Raw genomic sequence first — 20,586 nt, 5'->3', positions numbered from 1 at the left:
AAGGTCTACAGTCTTTTGGGTGTTTGAGAAGCATGTCTCGTAAGAATCCCCTGTCATGAGCCAGTCGTCGAGGTAAGGGTATACTGGGATGGATAATCTGCGCAGATGGGCCGCTGCCACTGCCAGTACTTTCGTGAATACCCTTGGTGCAGATGCTATGTCGAAGGGTAGCACTCTGAACTGGTAGCGTTTGCCCTCTATCATAAACCTGAGGTATTTTCTGTGCGCTGGCAACATTAAAATATGAAAGTATCCATCTTTCATGTCCAGTGTCGTCATGTAATCTCCCTAAAATAGCAGTGGGATCACTTCCTGTAAGGTCACCATACGAAACTTTTGGGGTTTGACAAACTTGTTTGCTGGGCGCAGATCTAATACAGTGCGCATGGTTAGATCCTTTTTGGGTACAAGGAAGTACACTGAATAAATACCTTCCGTTACCTGAGATAGAGGCACGACCTCTATGGCTCCTTTTTCCAGCAGTTGGTCCACTTCTTGGAGAAGGATGGCGAGGTGTTCTGGTGTCATGCGGCGTCCCCTCGGGGGTCTGTATGTTGGGGAACTGTTGAACTCTATACAGTAGCCGCGGGCTACGGTGGAAAGTACCCAGTGGTCTGATGTTATTCCCTCCCATGCTGGAAGAAAGGATGTTAACCGGCCCCCGACCGGCGTTGCATGGGAGGAGACGCGAATCTTCGCGTCACTTGGTGGTGTTGGTGGCCTGGGAGCCTCTGGGGGTGGAACCCCGGCCTCTCCCTTTGCCAAGGCGTTGACCCCTCTGATTGTACTGGCCACTATTACTTTGGTAGTTGCTGGCAGAATACTGTTGTTGTTGGTTTTGTTGCTGGCGTTGTCCACGAAAAAAGCGCTTATTACCAAATCCCCGCCTGTTAGGGGGTTTTGAAATTTGGTCTAAGGTCTTTATTGTGTCAAATTCTTTCTTCCCGTTCTCCAGCGCGTCATCCACTGCTTTCTCAAAGAGGTTGGACTCCTCTATGGGCTTATTAATAAGGGACGCTTGGGTTTCCGCCTTAAATCCGGAATTGCGAAGCCAGACGTGACGCTTCAGCAAAATTCCTTGTACCAAAGTGCGGCCAGCCGTCTCTGCTGTATCGAGGGTATTCTTGACAATGCTTTTGTTGACCAGAGAGCCCTCGTTAACTGTAGCCAGCAAACGAGTCCTTAGGGGTTCGGGAACTTCTTCGATGTCCTGTTTGAGCTTTGCCCATTGAGCATCAGCGTAGCTTGCCAATAGAGTATTATTATTGGCAATTCTGGTAGAGAATGCTGCAGAGGTGGTGATTCTCTTGGCTAGGGCATACAGCTTCTTCCCCTCTTTATCTGGGGGTGCCTTGCTGGTAGATAGTGGGACTCCTGCCCTTTTCCTGGTGTTGGTCACGACCAGGGAGTCCGGGATTGAGTGAACCTTAATTTATAATGGGTGTGATTGAGAGGGAGAGAACAGTTTCTCAATCCTCGGATTGACCCCTCTCACCAATGCAGGAGTGGAAAGAGAAGGGGTAATACGTCTCTTAACAGAGGCGAGGACGGGGATAATTTGGCTAGTGGGGGTTTTTTCCTTGATAATCCTCTCCACAAAATCGGTGTCTGGAGTGACCTCCCCAGTTTCAATTTCAAAATGTGCTGCTGCCTTCTTCAGCAGTGCATTGAAGGTGGGCTGATCATCGACAGGCGAAGGGTTCCTGACTGGTGTAGTTTCAGTAGACCTGATGACTATACTGCTACTGCCTGTGTCTGTCGACCTAGCTGGTGACTGCCAGGAATTTGGGTCACCCTCGCCTGTGTCCTCCTGGAATCCCTCCTCACCTAGGTTAGTGTCCTTGTGAAAACCTTCCTCTTCTTGTTGGTCTTCAACATAGGTGAACTCATCTTCCTCCTGGAAGAAGGTATCTTCCTCAGTGAGATTGTAAGAGTATATGTCCTCCTGTATGGGGTTATAAAACTTCTGATATTTAGCCCTTGGACTCTTCCAGGGGTGCCTCCCTTGGTCTCTTGGGTGCCCTGTCTTCTGGGATGGACATGAACCTGTCTAGTTTATCCATACAGGTCTGGAACCTTTCAAAGGTCCACTGAGGTCGGCCAGGATGGTCTGGGAATGAAAAAGGAGTTTCTTCCTCCTGTAGTTGTCTGGTTCTGTCCCATAACGTCGAAGAAAGTGAGCATTCGCCTTCTGAGTAGCCTTCTCGCTGGCTAGGGCTTTCCGTCGGCGTCGGGAACTGGCCTGATCTGTCTTCCGGCGCTTTCGGCGTATTTTTGGCCTTGTGCGTGGTTTTCGGCGTCTCACTCGCCGTACGTCTCTGGCCGTCCTTAGATGCTATGCGCGCGAGGCTTTCGGCGATGTAACGCTCACCTGATTCCCACGGAGGCGCAGGTCTGGCTTCGAGTGCTGATGCTTCTTCAACGGTGAAGCGCAGGACTCTGAAGATGGACAGGAAGGGCCCCTCTACTCTGGCTTCTCCGGCTCGCAAGAATATTCCCCTGTGCGTGAAAAGGGAGTATTACCTACTGACTGAGTTATGCTCAAGCCTCCCACTCTCTTCCAACCCTCCACGACACCCTTCCACGATTCCCCGTGAAGTCTCACCTTAGGGTCAGGAAGGATGAGCTCTCCATCCTGCTTCTGATGCAGGGGCGCGTTGAAACCCAGTTACTTCACTGGATTGAGGATTGATGGGAGTTCAGGTAAGCTTGACTATTCAGGTAAGGCTCTGTAAAAGTTCTGTTGCAAGTTCAAAAGTCCAAGCTTAATAATAATGTTCATTGTCTTTTTCCCCTTAGGGGCCGGGGTTCGGAATGCCGGAGATATGGCGCCGACCCGAGGTGAAACGTGCAGTTCCAGTAAATGACAGGTAAGTTCTGGATGAGCGCTCGGGTAATGTCTTTGCCTTCGCTCATTCAATGTCTTTGTCTTTTTTCCCCATAGGGCCCGGGGTCCGGATGCCTGGAAGCGGCAAGACCCGAAATGAAATGGGAATGACCTAACAGGTAAGACTTAGAAGGAAACTGAGCTTTTCCTATTCCCTTCCTTCTCTCAACTTGTTCTTGTCTTTCTCTCTAGGCTCTGGGAAGTGGCTGTGGATCCGGATGATCGCTGCTGAAGATGGTGGCGTCCAGGAAAGGTGAGTGAAATGCAGCGCTGCAGCGATCGTAGCGAAATGCTTTTAAAATGATGTCTTCCTTTTCAGGATCGTCGGTGTGATGTCTCTGTGGTGCTGATTTAGCAGGTAAGGTCTTTTGTCTCCCTTTGCAGGTGACCCAGGATACTGACAGGCGTGGCTGAGGTCCAGATGCAGGAGCTGACACAGTGAGAGTCCAGCTGCGAGGAGCAGAACAACGCGAAGCAGGAGTTGCTGATCGGGTGTGGTTTAAATAGCTTTGGAAGAAGTTCCAAGTGTGTATCCTTCCTCCGATCAGGTATGTATCCTTCCCCGACCACACCCGGGTGGAAAGTAATCCCACAGGTAAAGTAGTTCCATTCAGGCCTCAAGAGGGCCTGGATGTGGCAGCATGGTCTGCATCAGGTAAGTGCACATTAAAACACTTGAACACATGTCTAGCTTTATGAGCCTGGCGCCTAAGGCGCCAGGACAGAGGTCCAACATGAGCCTGGCGCCTAAGGCGCCAGGACTGCGTCCAAAGGGCCCCAGCTTGGGCCCGCTGGCACTCCCCTGGGGGAAATGATGCCTGCCTCTGGGGTTGCTGGGTCGGACCTGGCTCCTTGGAGGTAGGCATCATGACAGGCGATCATTCTCTCTTCCGAGGGATCGGTCGCCATCGCGCTATGTAACGTCGAGCCTTTGCTTGTCGAGTCCTTGCTCGTCGAGTCCTTGCTGGCAACGTGAGCGCTCTTACGATGCACGTCGCCGGAGGTTTTGGTGTTAGCGGCCTTATTTTTAGAATGCCCTGTCGCGGAGGCGGTGGCGGGGAGGGCTGACAACCCTTACGGTTGGCGGAAGACGGCGGTGGGCCCGGCGTCCCCGTTGGCGCTATGGCTGCCTTCGTCTTCGACGAATGCGTGCCGGGGGGGTATGTGCTTTGGTGTTTTTCTGTGTACGTCCTTGTCGCCGGGGTGTTCATCCCCAGAAGCTGGGCGTGAGCCGGGCTTGTCGGGGCCGGGGATGGACGACAAGGAGCGTGAACGCTCCTTTGAGAGGTCTACAGCCTCTGTTACGGGGGCCGTGTAGTCACTGTCCTTGTCACACTTGGCGGCGGCGGGCGAGGAGTCAGGCCTAGACATGGCGTAGGCCGCCCACCTTTTGACCCTGCGGTCTTTTAGAGTTTTGGGCTTTAGTAATTTACAGGCTGCACAGCCGTCGTCCTGGTGATCGAGAGGTAAGCAACGGTTGCACCGTTTGTGCTTATCCTTCCAGGTATATTTACCCTTGCAAAGCGGGCAAAACCTAAATGGCGTCCTCTCCATAGCTGAGGGCAAGAAGTGTGACTACGACCTCGAAAGAGAGGGAGGGGAAAGAGAAAGGCATTCTTAAAGAGAAGAGACCACAAAACCCCACTCTCCCTACTGTGTAAGGCCGGCGAGGCCTGGCCACGTGTTCGGCAGCGCCGAAGGATCCCCTCCGCTCGTCCTTCCATCAAAGATCTTGCTCGGCGGAGAAACAGCTCTGCGTCGAGGGAGGGATCCAAGTTATTGATATTAATGACAAACGACCAAAGGTCGAAGAAACTATTTTGCAATGTCTCTCTAGGAGCTCCGCATAAAGGCGACCAGTAGCTGGGCGGAAAAAAACAATCTGAGGGACCTCGACGCATGAGGGATTGTGGGTACAACGCACGTCACTATAGGGATAGTGTTACAGACATGCCTTGTCGACGTCCCCTTTTCGACTACGAAAAACAAAATGCAATACTCCGCAGTGACCACTGGATGTCGGACCTATGCACAGCATGTGATTCTAAGCAGATTAACAAACATCAGAAACATATTTTTGTATATCCTATTGGTCACTATGTAAGCTTCAGCCATTTGATTATATCCCCAAACTAAGAAATATCAGTGAATGGCTGCCCTTGTGTAAATCCAAAAGTTAACTGCATGCATGTTTCTTGCAGCTTAGTTCACATGCCATCACTTTAAACAAAATGCCTCTGACTTAGTGATGTTGGTAACTCGACCTATGTTTGTCCATACATTTCAAAAGGAAAAACAAAGACATAAGCCCAGGTTTAAGCATCTAAGAGAACATACAGAATATGGTACGTTAGTCAAAGATATGGCTCAGAGATGATGCAAGCCAACTGGACACCCCTCAATGCACCCTGTTTGGGGAAAACTGAAGAGTACTCCAACGCACATCAAATAATGTCATGCATACCTGTCCATCACGAGAAAATTTAAATGGTGGTTTGTGTTTAATGACACTGGTGGCAAGCCTGAGCAGTCCCGTTAGTCCATCATCTTCAATACTTCCATCTTGAGGGTCAAAGATCTCTCTGCTATAAAAGAAAACATTGCATAATAGAATTAAGTTCTGGCTTGTGAAATACAGTCAACAACTATAACACATAGAGGTTTTATGGAAGATTTGGTAGTGGAAGTTAACGCTCTACATAAGAAACCTAGGCCTTTCTAATTTGAAACCATTTTACAAAATGAGGCAGGTGAAACCCGGGTGGGAAAGTAAGAGAAATGAAAATGGGCTTATCTTAAATGTACTCTTGAAAAATGCACTTTGGGGAAAGACTTCAGTTGAACATTCAAACCTCTTTATTCATGGGCAACAGCAAACACATGGTAAAATTGTGTCAAAAGGCCTGATGATGGGTGTAGGGGCATGTGACTGTTGCTGTCCATCATTGCCTTTTCTTTTTACCGTAATAGGACACTTTGCTGCTTAAAGGAGACATAAGGGTAACATTAAATGACATGGCATTGTTCAGCTCAGACAAAAAAATAACTGTATTTGGGGCTGCATCCAATCAAAATTTGGGGGAACTCTGAGGATCTCCCCTTTATATTAAATTGCACTTCGAAGAACTTTGCACCACTGAGGATTTGGTTTACTAAGGAAGGAGTCTGATGCCTCGGATTCAGATTAAAGATATGGAGAAGATTGTTTCAGTAAATCTGATCCTGCTTTTTATAAAAAAATATAACATGATTGCAGGAAATGGGAATAATAAAATTTGAACATATGGGCTTCCATAAATGCTATGCAAATGTGAAACCAACACAAAATTATTCATGGTTAAAAATAGTGTGGATGAAACTACTGAATGTCGCCCAATGAAACTTCTTCCCAAAATTGGGAGAATGTCAACCCACTTCTCATTGCAGCACACAAAATGGTGGACCGGTGCAAAGCAAAGTTGTTCAGAGAAGCCGCAGGACATGAGACATGCACAATTATACCTTGGCCTGTGAGGAACCTGAGGCCGTCCTCATTGCTTTTCCCCCTGGATCCTCCTCTTAGCTGGCCAGGGAAAGGCCATCGCTTTTGGATCCCGACAATGGGGGTGCATATGCAAGGGAGGATCACCTGAGTGGAGGGAACCTGGGGATTGAGGAGATGACGTCCTTAGGTGAGACATGGTATTCCCCATTCCAATTTCAGAATGAACCGTCTATCCCTCAAGCCTTAGTAGGCTACTGTCAACCCTTTCCCCTTTATCCCCCGCAGAATGTCCCCCAGAAACACTAACTTAACACTGGGACGAGGAAGAGAATGACTAGGAGGACACATCCTCTTTTGGGTAGGATAAACACATACCCGCCTTATATTGTTAATGCAGACACATATCAGTCAAGTACCAGGATGAGAAGGAGGAGACAACACAGAGTTATGCACATTACCTTTAATTTCAACCTCCCCAAACACCACTATGGTACTGAGATGAAGAAAAGAGGGCTATGAAGGCTTGTGAGTGGAACAACCAGACACATCCACTTAATGAGTATCACTATGGCCAGGCAATTGAACTTAATGACCCACACCTGTGATCATTTAACAAGCCCAATAGGTATAAGAAGCCGGGCCACACAGAACACAGAGAGACAGCAGCTTGGGAGAAAGTAGCTTGAGAGAAATCGGGCTGGATCAAAGCAGGCTGGAAAGAAGTAGACTGGAGAGAGAGAGGAGCAGGAAACACAGGCGCTGTGAGCCACGTCTGACAGGAGAGAGGGATGCCGTGGCTGAGGCCAGCCACAAGAGAGTCTAGAGGTCCTGCAAACCCTCCTTGTCTGATGCGCACAGTAGGAGCTGTGAGGTGCTGAAGCATGCCGGTCGCCGCCAAACTCCAGCAGAGCGAGCGGTGCTCTCGACGTCCTCCACGAGAGAAGAGCAGAGGCATAGGCAACCATAAAGCAAAGCATGAAGTGAACAGACACGCACAACCGGTGAGTGGAAACAGGGAAACACTCATACCGTGGTGCCCCGGGAACTTGAAGTAAATGCTTACTGAATGCCGAACAAACTGAAAGTTGTAAATAGCACTTTTGAATGCCGAAACAAGTAATCTAGAATACTGAACAAATTGAAAGACTTTGTGGGCACTTTTGAATACCACACAGAGCAAAAGCAAGTTATGAGTACTTGTGAATGGAATGAAAGGTGGTGCAAGCAGCAGATACCACGGAATGAATTGTTTCAAATGCAAGTGTTGGCAAAGCCAAGAGAATACCAAGAGGGGTATGAGATGAGAAACCAAGTATTGGCCAAAGCTAAAGAGTTCAAGGAACTGAAGGTTAAGAGGAAACCTGTATGGGCAAGAGCCAGAAGAATACAAAAGTGTAACAAGGTGCATGGTGGCCAACTAAGCCACAATAAAGTGTTGGAAGAGTGTAACACTGATGAAAGAAACAAGCTTCACTGTCAAAGGAACGCAGTGGATAATTTGTGTTAATGGAAAGCAGACCCAAAGAGGTATCGGTTGCTTGACCTGTAATGGGGTACCCTGTGGTCTGGCAACTGCACCTAGACCAAGTGCCCCCCTTTATGGAAAAAGCCAAAGAAATTATCTGTAAGAAGCTTGTGTTTTGCAACAACTGCTTATGTGACTTTGAAGTCAAGAAACAGACTTACCTATGTGAATCAGTGAAAAGTATTGATGACAAAAGAGCTGGAAAGTGTCCCAAGGAACTGGACTGTTTTGAAAAAACTGGAAGATTTGAACTCTCGGGGAAGAGAACCCCGATATATTGTGAACTGTTGTGAACTTGCAGAAGGGGAAGATGATTACAAGCCAAGAGCTGGAAGAAGCTCTGAACTTTCTTTTCAACACTATTCATTTGATGCCGACATCTCAACACATTGTATACAGTTAGTTGTGAGGGCAAGTATAGGTTTTTGACACAGACAGACTGTTGATTTGGACCTCCTGACACAGACTATCCTTAGTTTTCTTTAGGTAGGGAAATCCCACTTTGGCATTGGTTAAGTTAGGACTTACTCCATCCTGACATTTAATTTAATAAAGCTTTTGATATCCAAGTTTGAATCTGTTGTCTGTGTCTACTTCATGATGCCTTCACAGAATACACATCTGCAGAAAGTTGAGCATGCGCAATGACAACGCATTGTGCTTATCTCGAATCAATTGGACGAAGTCTGAGCTTACCTTGGTTTGCGCATGCACTTTATGTCACACTTCGATGCATCGCCTTAGTGGAAGTGAAGTGTGTATTTCAATTTTTAGCACATGCTCTTGACATCATGCTTTGCTTTGGGACCAGAGAAGTGTGTGCTTTGCTTGCTTGTGCATGTGCTTTAGATCACGATTCTCTTCACCCAACTGCATGAGAGGATCCATGGGATTCATGCTTTAAGCATGCACTTTATGTCAAGCTCCGATTCAGTCAAAGCGAAGCATGTGCTTGGTTTGCTCTTGGCATGTGCTTTATATCACATTCTGCTTCGAGTAAAGCGAAGCATGTGATACGCTGCATACCTCACACAATCATTTCAGGTGAAGTGAAGCGATTTTCTGGCTTTTTAGGGCTTGACTATATAAGTGAGACTTTACTTCCAGCTGCCACTCTCAAATTGTTGAGGAGCAAGGAGTCTCAAAAGTGGTAGGAAGACGTGCAGGAGCAGTACCCCCGCAACAGCACCACCACCACCACCACAGTACCTGAACCACCACATCAATTTTGCCCATTTTTTCCCCTGTACTCCCTACTTTTTACATTTCTTTCCTCAAAACCTTCCTACTGACTTTCCCCACCTAGCCTTTCAAACAAACTTTATTTTGAAAATAAACGTCATGAGACTGAGACAGGAAGCAGTGGATACAGCAAACCACTGTCTGAGCAGAGCCAGGCCTTGATGACACCACCAAGAAGTGCAACAGCAACAGATGAAAAACTGGGGTTACAGCTATATGCCATTAGCTTCAGTGAGACCATGTACAACCTTCCAGCAGCCCCTGATGCCCATCCACCATATGCCAAACAGCTTTCGGAAGAAGCCACAATCCTTGAGGAGGAGGAGGTTGAGCAGAAGGGATACTAGGTTGGACTTGGCACCCCTTCAACTTCATACTTCATAGACCTCAAATTTCTATTGCCAGCCAAGACTATGAGGGGCCTCACAATGACGGAGTCTGCATGAGGGCAGTAAGCAGGAACCATGTCAAGGAGTAATCCACACCAGCACAAAAGCATAGGAGGAGTGCAGCATCAGAATCCACTGTCACTAGACTAGGAGTTACAGAGTATGAACCAGGTGCCACCTGCACCAGACCAGTAGTCGCTGACACCAGACTGGCAGTCATTACCACTGCAGCTGCTGCAACCACTTCATCAGCAGCCGGGACCTGCAGCTGATGTCGGGACCAGCAGCCGCTGACGTATGCAACCACTGCGGCCAGGATATCCACAGGGTAATCGAGACAGGTTAATTTTTCACTGGGCACATTAGTGATAGTCTTACTCCCAGAAGACCATCTCACAATAAAAAAGGAAAGTGTCCCAGCATTGACCACAAACGCTAATATGGATTTTCGGAATCAGTTCTGTGAACAGATTCTGAGAAGCCACCCAATTATTGTGAAAAGGGAAAGCGATTAATGGCAGCCAAACTCATATCAAGGTAGTTTGATTGAGAAGTAAGGCTTAGACTTAGGAGAGTGTGATAGGGATGAAGGGTTCAGTTAAGCACACACAGAGCACTCTTAATAACAGAAGTTAGGCACAATACATAAAAATACAATTATTTAATACTTGGGCAACTCTTAGCAATTAAAAAGGATAGGTAAGTAGAACCCTACACCTACACATTATCTGCACATTCAGTTCTGGGGAGATATGGCTACAGAGTAACAACACTTTACTTTTGAAAACAGTTAGATCAATATTGGAACACTGTACTGTAGTAAAGCAAGTTTAGAAAGAACAAGGTAAGTAGTAACTGTTACGCTCAACTGCTCTCTGCGGGGACGTTGCGGCACGCTTGCAGCCCTCGCTGGAACTGGTTGCCCTTGGTCAGGCTTCTTCCCGTGCTCCTGTGTTGTGGACTGCGCTGGTTGTAGGTACTGCCCCTGTTTAATTATGATGGCGAGTTCTCAGTCCTGCTTCTCACTGCAGGGGTGCTTTTAGATAGACCGAGTTCCTTCACTGGTCCATATGCGTGGCAGCCCAGACCGGCTGTGGCTGAACCACTTCAAAGGTAAGCATCTTTCAATAATGATTATTGTCTGTATTCTTTTGTAATGTCTTTTCCTTGATTATTGTCTGTACCTCTTGTAATGTCTTTCCTTTTCCCCAATAGGTGATATGAGGCCCATCAGTAGTTGCGGTGCAAGGTGCGAGCCCCAATGGAGGAGAAGGGAGTTCGCGATGTCCTATTAGGTGGTAAGTATGGTTTTTTGGTCAAGCGCGAGGATTGGTTTGAGCACGACCTTAGTGTAATGTCTTTATAGGTTTTTCTAACCTTATTTTGTCCTTTTCTCTTGCAGGGATGGCCTGGCGAAGTCAGACTGGGATGCTGTTATCCGAAGATCTGCTGGTGGATGAGGGATGCCTGAATCTGCGATGAAGCTGGCTGAAAGTGGACTCCTGAGTAAGTGTTGTGACTGGGAGCCGGAATCAGGTAAGGAAAAACCCGGATTGCAGTTGCTGCTGGAGTCAAGTAAGGATACGCTCCGACTGCAGTTACCGCTGGAATCAGGTAAGGATGTGCTCTGACTGCAGTTGCTACTGGAATCAGGTAAGCTGCTGGAATCAGGTAAGCTGCTGGAACCAGGTACAGATGCGCTTCAGGCGGCGGTGAGCGTTACGCTGCTGTAAGCAGACTAAGGCGTAGTGCCTGCATGTGGGTGGGGCAGGCTTAAATAGCCTGGTCCCGGCCACGGCCATTGGTCCCAAGTCGTGGCCCCACCCTGCCACTCCTATATGATGCTGCATGTGCAGCCCCATTATCTCATATGGCCACGCCCGACCTGGAGGCCCTGCAGGGGGAAAAAAAAGGCACATGCACCAGAATAAAGTGTGCAGAGATCACTTACTCATGAGCCTGGTGCCAAAGGTGCCAGGACTGGGTCCAGCTGGAGCCTTTAAGTAGTGTAGCTTGTGGTTCTTGCCCAGTGGCCATGACAATGACCAATTTAGAGAAGGAGAAATGACTCACCGCAATGATCTTTCTATGGATTCTTCTCCCGCAGATTCCTCATCTTGATCTTGATATCCATCATCCAGATCTGCAGCTTGGAAACTTTTCTATCGTCGAACCGTCTTGTCCAGCTCTCGATCATCAGCTCCCGATGTGACGTCAGGCCTCATTTATATAACACTTCACTACGCCCCCATGCTTCAGTTCCTCCCTTTTTCCCCTTGCGCATGAACGCTGCGGAAGGAAAAACCACAGGAGGAGGCTAATCAGCCAGTATAAACTTAACAGGGATCCATCCCAACAGGATATTGAATTCTGGGGGAAAGAATTTTGCTAGGGCATAACGGTCCCATCTGTTTGACTGGGTAAACTATAACCAAATACTTGATCACTGTTAAAATGGGTTCTGTGATGGATTGAGTACTATTGACCAGGGCCTGATGTTGCCCCTGATCATTGATAAGTACGCATTTCTGAGGAAGATACGAGTATATGCAGTTTATGTGGACCTGAGAAATACTTTTGACACAGTGCCCAGACAGCACATCTTGGAGGTCTTAAGGGGGCTTGGCATCCCAGAGTCCCTTCTGTGTGCCATCCAGAGCATGTATACATGCAATTAGGCTGCAGTGTGGTGGGGGACAGATGGCAGGACCACAAGCTGGATAAATGTGGAGAGCGGTGTACACCAGGGGTGTGTTCTGGCACCTAAGGCTTCTGCATGATTATTAACGCTGTTATCAGAAAGATGTTGACACTGCAGACTGATGCACCAGTGCTAGCGGGGTGACAAGATACCAGTGCTGATGTTTGCAGACAATGCAGTCCTCCTCCCTCCAACGGCTGTGGGAGTCCGCAGGCAAATGGCTGCATTTGTTGCATTCTGTGGAGAGAACGGACTGGTACTGAATGCAGCAAAGACAAAGTAAATTTTTAAAGTTAACCCTAGGGGGAAAGAAAAGGGTTTCAAGCTGTCCCTGGAAGAGGGAGGGTTTGAACAAGAAGCATTTTATGACTACCTGGGGATAAGGGTTACGTACACGGGCAGTTGGCCTATGCAGATGGAGAATGCACAGGCTACTTTGGGCAGATACGGGGGCGCGTTAGCCAGATTCAAAGGTGAAAATGGTAATGGAGCGGTACGCATCGACCTTGAAGCCTACAAAGCCCAAGCAAGACAGGCTGCCATTTATGGGGCAGAGCTGTGGGGGCAGCTACATACTTGCACATTGGTGATAGTAAAATATAGGTATTTAAAGACCAGCCTTGGTATTCCTGCAAGTACACCCACAAAGATGGTTCTCTTGGAGACGGGCATGCAGGGCATTGAGTTTGTTTGCTGGCTTCACCCAGTGCTGTACATGGTTCGGCTCTGGGCCAATGTGAACCTGGCCAAATACAGAGATGCTCAGCAGGGTGGATCATCCCTGAAATGAGCCTTGCATGTCAAGCTGTTTCTTGAAGCCATGGATCTGGAGGGGTACTAGAGGAATCCGAGTTTAAGCAACATCAGACAAAAAATATTGTGAAATGGGCCCTTGGCTCTTGTCGAGCTACATAAGTATCAAACCGCAGCTGGGATATAAGGAATATCTTGACTATGTGAACACGAAGTGGGAAAGATCTCTTTACATAAAATGTCTATTTGGCGCACACTTCCAGTGGCAGCTGTGACGTCCAAGTGGCGGGAGAAGGTATATTCCCTGTGCCCTTTATGTAAAAGTGCGAATGAGGACTTGGTGCATTTCGATTTGCTTTGCCTAGCCACATTGTTGCTAATAAAGCAACACCTGAAGCCCGTTTTGCATTCGCAGGGTTGCAGGACCATTTCAGACACCATCACCGCCTGCCGCAATTCTACTGATACTCCTGCAGTATTCGCAACTTTCAGGTATTTGCGGTGGACTTGGTGCGCTAGACTTAAGAAAATGGTATTCTGACATGGAGCTCTGGGTGTTTGAATGGCCGGGCTGCTACTACACAATAGTGTCATGCCCACAGAAGTAACAAGACCATAGAGATAACTATGGATAGTAGCAGAGACTGCGAGCTTGCTCTCCTATAAATCGGTGATCTATTCAGGGACCCATGTTTTTATGTGCCTTTTTAGCTTTTGCTATTTATTTGCTTATAATTTGTCTATTGCAGAAGATGTGTTGATAAACTTGTTTTTAACATTCTACCGTGCAGGTATTACTTTTATTGTGTTTTATTTGTATGGCTTGTATGACGAATTTATCGAAATAGTGCTTAACGAAACATCCAAACACAATAATGATTGAAAAAAAAAGTTTTTTATTTTTAATTTTAATTGAATAAGACAGAAGCGTTCATCTAAGAGCCATCACCAGATGTCTTCTTGTTTGGACAGAAGCGACAAGCCACAAAACCTTCTAAATGGGATGGATGAGAGGTTCAGTGAGGAATCTGAGGGAGAATAATCCATAGAAAGATTGTAACAGTGAGTAATTTATCCTTCAATGGATTGCTTTTCTCAAGCAGATTCCTCATCTTGACAGACTGCCCAAGCAGTTAGAATAATGGAGGAGGGCAGAAAGTTTTAAACAAGTAGATTCTGTAGAACCACCCTACCAAACCGTGCATCAGCTCCCCATGCAACATCCAAAGCATAGTGCTTGGTAAATGTATGCAAGGATGACCATGTGGCTGCTCGACATATGTCCCTAACAGGAACCCCTCTTTGGAGGGTAGTAGAGGCTGAAACCCCTCCGGTTGAGTGGGCCCTGAAGTCCGCTGGAAGCTCCCTGTCTGCAAATTGGTACCACTCAAATATGCACAAAACAATCCAACGTGATAAGAGTTTGAATTGTTATGGCACAACCTTTCGAGAAAAAAAGAATGGGCCACGAACAACTGATCTGACCACCGAGACTCACATGTGCGAGCAACATAGAAGCTCAACGCTCTGTTCAGGTCAAGTCAGTGGAACCGCTCTTCCTCTTTCGAGGGATGTGGAGGAGGGTAAAAGACAGGCGAATCGATAGACTGGGGCAGGTGAAACTCTGAATCACTTATGAAGGAACCCGGGCCTGACTTTCAGACATTCGGAAAGGAGCTCTGTTTGCTTTAAGGAAACCTCAGCCTAGGTGACTTGTGTAAGCTTTCGGATGAAACGCCAAGCTTCGACGAAGAGGGGACTGTTACGCAATGAACAGGAACGATCAAGGGAGGAAACCCTGGCCAGTTGAGTCCCGCAACAACAATTAACAAAAAGTTTGGCGAGTGTGAGAGAAACCAAGCCCATTTCAATTGAGGAAGTTAGAACACCGAACCACACTTTTTTTCGGCTTTGTGCCACAAGGTCTCTGTACTTACATAAACTCTGCATTCTAGAAAGTTCGGTTGAACCGCATTGAAACATGTGAATTTGATGCACTTGGATTTAAGGGAGCCTAAGCTTAACCCACCAGATTTGTCAGGCTGATTGGATCTTATTTACATCTGCGTTACAAACCTTGCACGAACAAGGGTCGCTACCGGCTTGCCCTACTTTTGATTACCCACTACGACGATTGGGGTCATGTGGTAAATCCACCCTGAGGAAGGCTGTTGACATTATGCCAAGCAGGTGGCTTGCTTGCCGAAACGTATATGGGTGTCTACAGATTTGTAATTTGTTATTTTTTCTAGTTTTGTTTATGTCAATTTGACGACAACTTTGTTCTTGTTTTTTATCCATTATACGCTTTTATGTTTTTGCAATTCAACCTTTAAAAAAAAAAAAATCTTCTGTTATGATAAAGTCGATGTTTTCATGCAGATCTTTAATGGGAAAACTGAAGTGAAGTGATATCTGCTTTTTGGATACAAGCATGAGAAGAAAAGAGGATTAGATCCCAAAATAATATTACAGCAGCTTTGGAACTACTCACATTTCAATGACTTTGAGAGAGACTTTCTCACAAAAGAACCTTAGAAAAGAAGGTTTGCAGCACAAAGTTTGCAGCTCGCTAAACCTCCTGGCAGATGTGATTGCCACTACAAAAGCTGTCTTAAGGGATAAAAGTCGTAAGGAACATGAGTGCATAGGCTAAAACGAAGCCGCCATCAAGTAGGTCAAAACCAGATTAAGATCCTAACATGGGACAACAGAAGGGGGTTGGCGAAAACCTATTGAGAAGGCCCTTCAGGAATTGGGCCATGACCGGAATAGTAAAGAAGGAACCTTGGTCTGGGGACTTCTTGAACATAGACAGGGCCGCCAATAAGCCTTTGACTGTGCTAACCTGAAGGCCTGATGAGGCAAGTGACAGAAGGAACTCCATCACTGTGGTGGTGGGGAAAGAGATGGGGTCAATCTCGCGTTCCCTGCACCACGCCTCAAATCTTCTCCACCTGCATGTGTACAGGTGTGAGAGGTCGCAGTCATCAGACCTCATCCTCAAGAGCAACGCAAGTAGGCTGAGAGAATCCAGGGTCGGTGGAGCATTCGACACTCCGACTGGGTCAGGAGATCCGGACGCAGAGACAACCAGCGTGGCGGACAGATGGTCAGATCCAAGCGATCAGAGTACCACATTACTCCCCGCCCAGTCCAGGGCGATCATCTCTTCTACCTCCTGAGAATCCAAGGAATGACGGGAAAGGGAGGGAAGGCGTAATGGAGAGGGAAGGTCCAGTCCACCAGAAATACATCCCCCAGTGCACTGTTCGCTGGGAATTCCCTTGGGCAAAACTGTTTGCACTTCCTGTTGGACTCCGTGGCGAACAGATCCACTGCTGGGGTACCCCAGAGACAGAAGACTTCTTCATGTAGAGTCTTGGAGTACTGCGGATTGCGGACCCTGCTGCCTGTTCAGTGTTTCTTCTGCCTTCATTGTTGGGGGCGGAGCTACTTACTGCTGCTTTCACAAAACTCCAGACTCTCCGCAGAGCGGATGCAGAGTCACCTAGAGTCTTGGAGTCTGTGGAGCTCTGTGGAGCCTTCTCTTGAAAGGAACTATGCCCCCTCCAGGAGACTCGCCTGCGGCACGGGTTGCTTTGCGAGTGTTCGACGTAAGTAAAGAACAGCTTTGCATCCCTCGACACGCCTGCAACTGCACCGAGAGATCGAAGGAAAATACCTTCTCCCTTTGAAACACGCCGGTGCATGCACCTCCCATGTAAGTTTAGCCAAAGCCGGCTCTATCCATGTGCACGCTGAAACTGCTGTTAGTATGCCTATTGACATTGACTTTGAAATTCGTAAGCAGCGAAATCCCCTCTGCAACTTACACACTGATAAGTCCAATGTGAGCCCCCTTCCCTTACCTGTGTCTTCCCTTGAATCCTCCGTCCCGAGCTCTTGTGAAGTATTATTGGTGGAACGGACACTCGCGCTGACCGAGAATTCTCACCTTCCGTTCGAAGAGACTCCAATCAGTGCGTCTGCTGTGTATCCAGTCCAACGTCTGTATAGCCTTGCCCGCGCCCCAATAGCTACACGTGTTGATTTGCAGCCGGCGGTTGATGCGTCTGCTGCCTTGACACAGCCTAGGTGTGATTCTTTCAGTCTCAGTAGCGGGGTGAACCCTGCCTCTTGCCTGCTGTTATCAAGCCCTGCAGTATCGATTTTACCACAGCATACTCCAACTGCTGCTGCAAACCTAGATATGGACAGTGAAAGGTCCCTTCCTTCTTCTTTTGCTGTTTTCGGCCACCACCCCCGTTTGCCTCCTGCAGCTCTTTGTACAACTCCAATGTCTACAAACAATAAAGAACTCTCTCTCAAACACATGCTGCCGCTTCCATCTAGGCAAAAGTCGGTTGAAAATGAACTTACTAACAAATTCTTGCTGCACTTGGAGAAAATTAATACTGATCGTCTGACCTCAAAAGAAAATGCGGCTCCATTATTGGATTCAGCTTGTAACTTGTCTAAAGAGAATGCCCAAGAAAGATCGGTCCATGTGCCTGCAAAAAACTTTTTTTCGTGGCCATTTAAAAGAAGACGTCTTGATGATGGTGGTTCCCCGGAACTACTTTGCACACAAGCCAAATATAAACTGTCTAACAACCAGAATCCTATGGGGAATCCATCCTGCTTTGCCTTCTCTTCGCGTTTTCGGCAACAAACAGCTGACCAGAGCTATAGGTATCAAGCTGTTCCACCCTCAGAGACAACCGTACATAATGCTCGCCCACAAGAGTCTGACTGTTGATCTGACAACGATTCATCTGAATCTTCTATCATGGAACGTGAATTTCCCAAGATCTGACGAATCTATCGAAAAACAGCACCTAATCCAGGTCCTGAATGGGACTTTGAAAAAATCATGAGGAAAACTTCTCAATAACTATTACCTGTCCTGATGTCCTCCATGTCAATGACAATATCTCCTTTCCTGAAATTATACAAGCAAATTCAGGATGGCATGAAAGATTTACAACTCTAGTAGCCCTTTTAAATACAAAATTGAGTGACTTAGAGAGTGAAAACACCACGTCGAAGCAGTCCTTGGCAAGATTGATGGAAAAAGACGATTCTTGCACCGGCATGTTGTTTAATGAGCACCGGTTAAAAGATTAGGAGGACCAAAGATTGTTTGCTGACGTGGCCAAACAGGTGCTAGGCATTCTTCAACAGCAAACCCTGAAATCTGGTGCAAAGTTGCCGACAGATTGCTTGCCTCCTAGGATTTGTAGCCCTTTTAGGGTTCCATTGGAGTCACTGAGTTGCAGCACTGAATTAACCAAGGACTTAATTACGTCTGGCGAGATGCCTAGTCCTGCTGATGCACTACGTTCCTCTGCCGATAATACCGGTGATGCTGATGAACCTGTGTCAGATACAAACATCTGTTCCTTTTCTGACGCGGTTCTTAGTTCGAAACAAAAAGATAATGGAGCAAACTTGAACGTTCAGGAACCTTCTTCTTCAAATTTAACTCCCAACATTGTTGATGATCAAGAACCAGAAACCTCTGGAATTATTCCTGAGGCTGTGGATTCTTCGGGTCGTCAGGAAGAACTGTTTCCCATTTTCAATAACTAGATCAAATCAAAGCAACTGACTGGGAAACATAATCAACCAAAAAAATCAAAGAACATTACCAAAAGGAAGTCTCGAGCCACACTTGGTTCCCACAAATTTTTAAGAAACCTGAAAACCATAAGTTTCACCATAAATTCGGATGCACCGAACAATGAGCATATCGTGGACCTGACTGTGGACGCTAATAAGGTTCAATGCCCTGTTGCTGGAAAAGTAGCTACAGAACTGCATTAGCCTTTAGATGATCTTCTAGACCGGTCAACTAACGATTATGAAGAGGAAGTGGATCCATCTGTTGACAATTCTGTCAATCGTCCAGTAGTTGAGATCCCAAATGCTCCATGTAAAAGCCTGCCTATAGATGTGCCACAGAAAGAGACGAACTAGAGTGCCCGTCAGTGTGTTATTGTTCTTATGAAATCTACTTGTGAGCCAATAAATCTAACACAGGAAAGCCCGAAAATACTTACCCTCGGGGAAAGGTGGAACAACTTGAACATTCTTGACATTGACACCTTTTCCGACCGAAGCTCCGTGCTCATCAACAAAACTCCTAAAGCTTCCATGAACACCGTTTTGCGTGGCTTTCAGGGAAATGGAGATCGATCAACCTTTGTTCCAAGCCTTCGCAATCAGGAATGCACTGACAAACACGTGCATTTTTCAAAAAGTAAGCCAATATCTTCCATACTTAAGAAGAATACTTCTAAATATCAGCTTATTCTGGAACGAATATCATCCGCAAACAACAGCTTTACACTTAACCGGACCAATGTGTTGCGTCTCTTCCACTATGTGCCAACTCTACGTACAATTGAAATGACCGATATAAGAACTGTTGAATTTTATAAAGAGCCCCAAAATGATGGTGTGCGTCTGCACATTGACTCTGGAATGGTGCACAATATCCTTTTGGAATCTGCTTCAGTGCTGCTGTCGATGGGCTCTGACTTGCGTGAAGATGCAACGTATAATGGAAATATTACACCCATACCTGATGTTTCCTTGGCTCCGAAGATAACCCTGTCACCAGTTTTCCAACAGCTAAATGGTGCTCGTGTGGAGCCTAGCGCTTTGGAAACCCAGAAAGTATTAACGGACCCTATGAAGGAAAGAACAACGGACTCAAAGCTGCAGTCGCTTCCTTCAAAAATAAAAATAATGAGTGATCAAATCCAAATCACCTTTTCTTGTGAAGAACATAATAACACCTTAAATAACATCACAGACACACTCAAACCTAATGAGTGGGATTGGGTTTCTAGATCTTTGGTTGAGTCACATCAGAGCTAATGTTCAACCTCTCACACTGAAATCCTGCTGTGGATAGCGTCTTGGAATTCTTGTGGATTCAATCATCTGTTCCAATACCCTTGGCTCGATGGATTAGACTTTGTATGTCTACAGGAGACTTGGCTTGCCCAACCGCATATTTGTGATGAATTTGATATCTCTATAAATCCTGCCACCATGAAAAAATCTGGTAGACCTGTGGCGGATCTCCTGACTATGATCAGAAAAAGCTCAGGTTACAAAATTGTCGAAGACAAAAGTATAACCTCCTATATTGGTCACAGTTAAATCGGAGTCGACCGCCAGACAACCTATGGATACAATTTTTATCATCAATTTGTACTGGCAACATAAAGCTTTCGGTTCAGCTGAATTCATTGATCATGTGTCTTCGATCATCAATGTCATTAATGAAAAGGAACTTTTACCAAACATATTGTTATGCTGCGACTTAAATATTGATTGTATAAAATCTCAACTTGAGTTGCCGATTAGCAAATCTCCAAATCTACTCGATACTCAAGCCTGGATCGGTGAAATTCTGCGAGGGGAATGACTATGTTGAATGGATGCACAGAGGGCGACATTCCAGCAAAGACCACCTGGAAAAGGTTCAGTCAGAAATCTAACCTCGATTACTTCTATGTGTCAGATAACCTGCATGTTCGGGTTCAATCCCTCAGAGTCATCGATAAGGCCGAAAGTGATCATAACCTC

At 46.6% G+C, this 20,586-nt stretch overlaps 1 protein-coding gene across 1 annotated transcript in view; it reads right to left on the bottom strand.

Moving 5' to 3' along the window:
* Positions 1–20,586, bottom strand: part of USP34 (ubiquitin specific peptidase 34) — a 3,618,222-nt gene that overhangs the window by 1,548,934 nt on the left and 2,048,702 nt on the right. The window contains exon 40 of the mRNA XM_069608012.1: positions 5,352–5,472. Within this exon, the coding sequence (XP_069464113.1) occupies positions 5,352–5,472 (121 nt within the window). The remainder of the gene's footprint in view (positions 1–5,351; positions 5,473–20,586) is intronic.

Source organism: Ambystoma mexicanum, chromosome 4q (genome assembly GCF_040938575.1).
Source record: "Ambystoma mexicanum isolate Mex_15411 chromosome 4q, UKY_AmexF1_1, whole genome shotgun sequence".
Classification (NCBI taxonomy): Eukaryota; Metazoa; Chordata; class Amphibia; order Caudata; family Ambystomatidae; genus Ambystoma; species Ambystoma mexicanum.
The sequence above is the reverse complement of the archived record's forward strand: the minus strand, read 5'-3'. Positions and strand labels throughout refer to the sequence as shown.